Genomic DNA, 6984 nt, shown 5'->3' with positions numbered 1-6984 from the left:
CAATAAAAATAAAAATCATACAGAAAAAATAACACTCAGATTCAGTCTTATAATGCTTAATGCGATACGTGTTTGAGTGTGAATTACATTTAAACCTTTATAAGTAGAAACCTAAAACAGCCGAATGTTTCAAATGCAATATTTGAATCAGTTTCTGTAGATGAACATTTTTCCATAGGTTATTGAACGCAACATGTCACGTGACATCAGCTGACACCTCGGAAATACCATCATGGCGGTGTGCATAGCAGTGATCGCTAAAGAGGTAGAGATAGTTCCTGTTTAATAGCGTTTATTCTTCTGATATATTTTAATTAGTAAACTGTCTTTTCTTTTATCTGTAGTCGATTTTAGTTAATTGACATATTTTTGTCGCTGACAGCAAATATTTAGCGTGTACAAACGCAAACATTAGCTCCTGCTAGCCTAGCTTACCTAGTGTCTCATTTTATATATTTATCTACAGATTTAACAGAATTATATTTGAATTGTTCTCTTAATTTGTGACTTTTTTATTTGTGTTTTATCTCAGAACTACCCACTTTTTATTCGTAGCGTACCCACTCAAAATGAGCTGAAGTTTCACTACACAGTGCACACCTCCCTGGATGTGGTGGAGGAGAAGATCTCAGCAGTGGGCAAGTCCTTGGGAGACCAGAGGGAGCTGTACCTGGGACTGCTCTATCCAACGGAAGACTACAAAGTGTATCCTATAGTTTTATTGGCAAAATTAGCTCATTTACAACCATATACAGAACAGGCCAAGGGGTTGGACACACCTGTCTCATTCAATGTGTTTTCTTTATTATCATGGCTATTGGTAGATTCCCACTGAAGGCATCAAAACTATGAATGAACACATGTGGAGTTATGTTCTTAACCAAAAAAGGTGAAATACCTGAAAACATGTTTAATATTCTATTTTCTTCAGAATAGCCACCCTTTGCTCTGATTACTCCTTTGCACACTCTTGATGAGCTTCAAGAGGTAGTCACCTGAAATGGTTTTCCAGCAGGAGTTCCCACAGGTGTTTAGCACTTGTTGGCTTCTTTGTAAATGGTCATGAAAATAAAGAAAATACATTGAATGCGAAGGTGTGTCCAAACTTTTGGCCTGTACTATATATGAGAAGTGTACTTAGGTGTATCTTGGGAAATGAATGGTGTCCAAAGAGAACTCGGTGGTCTAGAAGTGGTCCCATTCCGTCTATAAACCTTGACTTGAAGAGATAGGTATGGATATGTTACCAACTCCAAGGTGAAATTTGTGATTGTTGTGGATTCATCAAATACATCACTGCGGGATAATGAAATAAGAAGTGTAAGTATTCTAAATAAACTGGGATCGCTTAGCTGCCTCTTGAAATATTGTCATGTTTTGTACTAACCTCTCACATGTGGGCCTTTTTTTTTTGCAAATATATCCACCTAACCTTTCTCCTCCAGCTGACTTTAACTTCCTGATTCACCATCCAGTTCTCGAGACCATTGCAAATGTATTGACTAACAAGTGTTTGGCCCCTTTTAAAGTAAAATTACCTCGTATTTAATCTTCCAGATGTTCCGAAAATTGCACAACTCTTTCACTGATGTGATGTGTAATCCATTCTACAATCCAGGGGACCCTATACAATCCAAGTAAGTTTACCATGAATGCAGACAAACATCCACTAATAACAGCTCACGGTTTTTGTGTTTTCCCATTTAGAGCTTTCAATGGGATTGTGTCTGGAATGATGGTCCAAACTGGCTGATTACGGTACCTTCATATTGACCCCTTTGGTTATGGATCCACTGTACATAACCCTTGTTTACATGCTTTGATTCCTGAAACTAAATTATGATTAAAAGCAGATCTTGTTGGACTTGATGAATTATTGTTTTATTTAATCACATAGCAAATACCTTATAAGTTACACAAAGGAATGTTTATATATTACAAATAACACAACATCCCCTTCACTTCATAAAAACAAATGCAACAGCATAACAATGTGAGTGTCCCATGCATTCACAGCAATTAACTTCTACTGTGTTGACCCCAGTCTGCTTTTTGTCATGTCTCACCTGGATGAATGTGGGTCATTGGATACATCACAGAATATTTAAATCAGTAATGACTAAAAGCATTTACAGTTTAAAAAACCCTCCCACCCAGCAGAAAGATACTGTAGGTGGCGCTAGCGCTGCTGAGGGTAGTGTTGTCCACTTGAGACTGCGCCCAGGTCCTCTGATGGCGGTGTGATAAGAAGAAGACAGGGATTACGTTTCGGAGTTTGTTCATGGTAGTCCATGTGTCCCCACTGTCTCTTTCCAGCTGGTGGTCCACCGTAATAAGGGTGGGGGGATTGATGCTGCGGCCTTGTTGACTGGTACCGGTACCGGCCTCGTGAACTGTTTTGGTACCTAGGGGGATGGTGGCCACGCCCTCTGCCTCTGGACTGACCTCCTCTGTGTCCTCCCCTATCTGTGGTGCTGATGCCAGGCATGTTGGTTCTTTTAGGCAACACCTGAAACCAAATGATACAAAGTTTACACGGCAGCAGTGAACACATAGAAATGTTTTCCACTATCTTCTGAGAAGACGCCATCTAGATCATTAAGAACAGAGTTCTGGTGAATCAGCTTTTTAGATGCTCTCAGAAAGTCTCCATCTGCTGATCTTGACGTTTTAAGCCGATACAAAAAACTTTCATTTGATCATTTTGTCTCTTGAAAGAAACTCATGTCAGACTTTAGATTATTTTCAGACACATCAGCAGTATTCTACGTACAAATGAACAAACTCTCCCCTAAACCTAAAACATGTTAAAAAAAATCAAGAAACGCGACCAAAAAGAGGATATGGGATGTACATCATGATCAAATGAGCCTTAAACAAACCTATCATATCAAGTCGTTTTATGGAGTTTGTATAACTCATCAGTGAAACAATACACCTATTAGACCTTTATGTAGACTGACAGGAGTTAACCACATCAGGTACACAGAAAAGCTAATTATTTTGTGTACGTAGACGATTGTGAGCATTATCTTACCAAAACTATCTTTGAAGAGATAATGGCCTCATAAGCCCAGCCCGTAAAAAGTGGATGCACCAAATGCAAAATCTGCTTAATGTGATGCTGCACAAAACTAACACATTTCTGTTACACTAGAGTATAAAAACCAATGTGGGCATTCTTTTAAAAACAAGTTGGCAGACTTTACCTTGAGAACTCTTCCTCTAAATACAGTCTCATGCAAACCAATAGCACTCTGCACAGAGTCTCGATCAGAGAATTCAATGTAGGCAAAGCTGAGAATAAAAGGTACACAATCGCATAAGGTTTTTAGTAAACGTACACAATTAAACAAGTAAAAAAATAAATAAAAAGCTTAAAATATACCAACCCCTTGGGATGACCAGAGAACCGGTCACACAGGATGGTAACTCTGTTCACAGGACCACAGCCATTGAAATGGATCTCCAGCTCATCAGCAGTAGCTCCATAATCTACCTGAGATTTATTCAGCAGGTCAGAACAGAACTGTGAAAATTAATCGCATGTGTGCTGAAATTAATACACAAGCCATACATTTCCAACATAGATCGATCTGTTGTCTGCATCTATCCTCTCCTCTGGAGTCATATTGTAGAAAGGTCCTGTGGTGCAGACAAAAAACAGATTGTGGATATTCAATATTAAAACATTTTCCTAGTTTGCAGAAGCGGCAGTTAAGATCTGAAGAACCTTAAGCAGGGGTAGGCAACCCTGGTGCAAGAGAGCCACGGTCCTGCTTGTTTGCCAACTATCTTTGTTGTTCCTGCGGTTGATCACCAGGATCATGTGTTTAGCCCATAAGAAGCTGCAAGTTCATGCATGGCTCTCTAGGACCAGGGTTACCTACCGCTGAACTAAAGGATCAAACCACAGACAAGTATAAATTTGCCACAGATGTAATCAAAGAAAACATGTGGAAATGGACTTGTGGGCTATGCTGTGAAATATGAATCTGGCTCCTCTAGCCACATTTTTTCTATGACGGATCAAAGAGGAAGGGATGAAGAGATCCACAGAGGCAGAAAATAGCCACAAGCAGTAAGAAAGACACTTCTGGTTCTCTGTGGCTCATTGCTTCAGGTCATTGGGCAGTGATGAGGCACAAGTGAACACTGCGGCGTGACCCAGGTGTTGGGACAGATGGTGAAAAATGTGGTTACCTCACTTGACTTGAGGCTACAAAGCTACACACCTGGCTAAAATAAAAACAACCCACTCAGACACCCCTTGTTGTCTCACCAGGCCAAGAGTTACTGGTCTGGTGCTGCATCTCCTCTACATCACATTTGTCCTCTTCCTTTAGTTTCTCATAGTCTTCCATTTCCAGCTCCTGCACCCTGGCCTTGATGGCCAACAGCTCCTGAAGCAAAAAAAAAAAAAAAAAAAAGAAACATTTTAACTTCAGTTTTACAAAACTGCACAAAGATGAATGACGTGACTTCACGTGCAAACCTGCACCTCTACCTCTCAGCGTGTGAGGGGTAGACGTAGCTTTAACCCTCTGGGGTCCATGGACGCGTATACGTGTCTTTTTAACAGGTCTGATTTGGGACGTTGTAGCAGCAAGACTCCGCCTCCCCGAGTTTCCGTTTCAATTCAGCTTTAAAAAGGAGATTATAAACTACACCCCAGTTTTTACATTTTGTTAATAGGCAACGTAAAAGCGGAGTTATACTAAACTAAAAAACGACCTATTTTTAGACAATCTGATAACTTGTCAAAACAGCAGTTTAGTAATCCATGAGAGGGAATATGCTTGTGAACATAAAAAACCCACAAAAACATGAGCTCCTTTTGCTGTTGGTGGAAGTCTCACATATTCAATCGATAAAAAGTATCATTATGTAGCTGAGAGAGAGAGGAAGGCCGCACGAGTAACGAGATGTGCGCAAAAAGGAGCCGCTTCGCGGGGAAAGGAGTGGCGCAAACGAGTAACAACAAACAATTAGACAGATATTGACGGTAAAATTCATATTTTGGAGCGATCTGGACAGATACATAAGTCTCTGCAGTTTAGTAGGCTTTTATTAGGCTTCTATAACTTATGATGAGAAGGATAAATGTCCACCAGGCAGTTCAGATAGTATGGCTGTTTTTTGAACTGGAAGCAGAGGAAGTGGACGGAGACTCGCAGCCGGAGTCTGAGGCAAATAGCGAGGATGTTGATGAGGATGCTGCAGATCCATCCTTCCTCATAGAAGAGTTGGGTCATGATGAGGCAGAGGATGAAGGCAGAGATCCAGCTCCTCAGAGATCCAACAAGAGGAGTGGGCGGCGCCGCGCAGCTGTCAGATCTCGGCGTGAGACAGAGCCACTCCCCACTCCAAAATGCATGTACATTATTTGCAAATTAATAAAATAAGTAGACATTCAGATAGTCCAGGTTATCCTGAAAAAAATGATACCCCATAAGGCAATATGTATTGTTTTTATTAGAAAATACAAAAGAAAAACCAAAATGAGTCAAAAAAAGGTGATTTACACCCTGGACCCCAGAGGGCTAATAATTTTTTTTAAATTATTTGCTATTTATTCATATTTTTTTATAAATGTACAGTCTAGATTACCATTCTAAATTATAAAAAAAAAACATTCGTCATAACTGTTTGTTGGTTTCACAGTAAAATAAACAACTTTTTTTCCCATTCGGAATTTATGTTTTTGAGTGATTTAAGGTCTAATATGCAACCCCTGTATGTCCAAACATAAAACAATAAGTATAAATTCATAAAGTCCAGGTTGTGCTGAAAAGATTGATACCACATAAGGCAGTGGTTATGGTTTTTATTTTGGAAATACAAAGGAAAACTCTAAATTAGTCAAAAACGGCAAATTACACCCTGGACCCCAGAGGGTTAAAGCAGATGTTAAAGCGCCTCGTGATTTTTATCTTGAGAGATCTTTTCTTCTTAAATCTACAAGCAAACTGGCTCGTGAAGCTAAATGTTTAGGTTCATAATTTGAGTTAATCTAAATCTGATGAATGTTACATTTACTTAGTCATTAGAAGCTACATCTTTCGATGTTAAAGTGCGTTTAAAGGACACAAGCAAAGTGTTCAAAGCAAATGTATACATAAGAAAATAGCTTTTATGTTGATGAATGGAACACAGCTAGCATAGTATGCTAACGCTAACGGTCAGTGACCATCATTTAGCTCCACGAGTCACTCCGCATCGTTTTCAGCAGCAGGATGAGGCTAGCTGATGTAGCCCCGCGAGCTTTACAAACCGATATAAACACGACAGCACCAATTATATTCAACACAAAAGGAACGATAACTCACCGGGTCCTCGGCAAAATGCTCCCCCATGAGCTCGCCGTCAAGATAGCGGTAGTCCAGATGATTTTCCGCCATGCTGCTCACTGCTTTGACATAATATCTGAGAAACTGACAGCGCCTTTCCCAAAACAGCTACAGACAATACCTTTCACCCGAAGGAAATGATGGTTTAATGTTGGGCAAACGCAGCAACTGATAGCATGTGAGCTAGGCTAATAGATATCACCTGTGTGTGTTACGTCATGACGCGCTGGACTTAATGACGAAGCGTACGTAGACCGCCGCGCTTTAGGGCCGCATCTAGAAGCTGTGAGACGGGGGACCTGTTCATGATTAGATCCACAAAAGCTGGTTCAGATTGGTTTATCTGAGAGCTTTCAGACATAAAGAGTGGGCACTGACTGAGCAACACGTTGAAATACTCATGGTAAAATGCAGACTGCCAAATAACAGCTATCAATATAGCACAAACCAATCAGAAAATCGTGTTTCCAATTTGAAAATACTTTAGGGAGCTTACTTTCAGGGTGCATAGAGAAGGAAACCAGTTTAAGTTGGTAAGCTGTGTTCAGGAATTATTTGGTAGTTTAACTGCCCCAAGTCCAACCCCTTAAAGCTGAGTGTCCGAGTGTCCAGCAGGGGTAGTTGGTATAACCCA

At 40.2% G+C, this 6984-nt stretch overlaps 2 protein-coding genes across 2 annotated transcripts; one reads left to right on the top strand and one right to left on the bottom strand.

Annotated features, from left to right (window-relative positions):
- The first annotated feature begins 160 nt into the window (after positions 1-160).
- trappc2l (trafficking protein particle complex subunit 2L) lies at positions 161-1869 on the top strand. The gene is made up of 5 exons (XM_015952735.3): positions 161-265; positions 533-705; positions 1233-1320; positions 1558-1637; positions 1708-1869. Exons 1-5 carry the CDS (start codon positions 233-235, stop codon positions 1751-1753), a joined length of 420 nt encoding a protein of 139 aa, XP_015808221.1. The 5' UTR covers positions 161-232; the 3' UTR covers positions 1754-1869.
- pabpn1l (PABPN1 like, cytoplasmic) lies at positions 1866-6588 on the bottom strand. Its single transcript, XM_015952734.3, has 6 exons — positions 6330-6588; positions 4283-4403; positions 3578-3645; positions 3393-3499; positions 3210-3297; positions 1866-2509 (listed from the first exon to the last, which is right to left on the bottom strand). The coding sequence occupies exons 1-6, from the start codon at positions 6399-6401 to the stop codon at positions 2180-2182; spliced, it is 786 nt and encodes a 261-aa protein (XP_015808220.1). The 5' UTR covers positions 6402-6588; the 3' UTR covers positions 1866-2179.
- Between the last annotated feature and the right edge of the window lie 396 nt (positions 6589-6984).

The sequence above is a fragment of the Nothobranchius furzeri genome, chromosome 9, assembly GCF_043380555.1.
Source record: "Nothobranchius furzeri strain GRZ-AD chromosome 9, NfurGRZ-RIMD1, whole genome shotgun sequence".
NCBI lineage: Eukaryota > Metazoa > Chordata > Actinopteri > Cyprinodontiformes > Nothobranchiidae > Nothobranchius > Nothobranchius furzeri.
This window is presented reverse-complemented; position numbering and strand designations above follow the sequence as displayed.

Coding starts and splice junctions, on each gene's coding strand:
- trappc2l (XM_015952735.3), top strand. CDS start 233: ATGGCGGTGTGCATAGCAGTGATCGCTAAAGAG. Junction 266..532: donor TAGCAGTGATCGCTAAAGAG/GTAGAGATAGTT, acceptor GTTTTATCTCAG/AACTACCCACTTTTTATTCG. Junction 1,638..1,707: donor GGGGACCCTATACAATCCAA/GTAAGTTTACCA, acceptor TTTCCCATTTAG/AGCTTTCAATGGGATTGTGT.
- pabpn1l (XM_015952734.3), bottom strand. CDS start 6,401: ATGGCGGAAAATCATCTGGACTACCGCTATCTTGACGGCGAGCTCATG. Junction 3,646..4,282: donor GACCAGTAACTCTTGGCCTG/GTGAGACAACAA, acceptor TCTGCACCACAG/GACCTTTCTACAATATGACT. Junction 3,500..3,577: donor GATCGATCTATGTTGGAAAT/GTATGGCTTGTG, acceptor AATAAATCTCAG/GTAGATTATGGAGCTACTGC.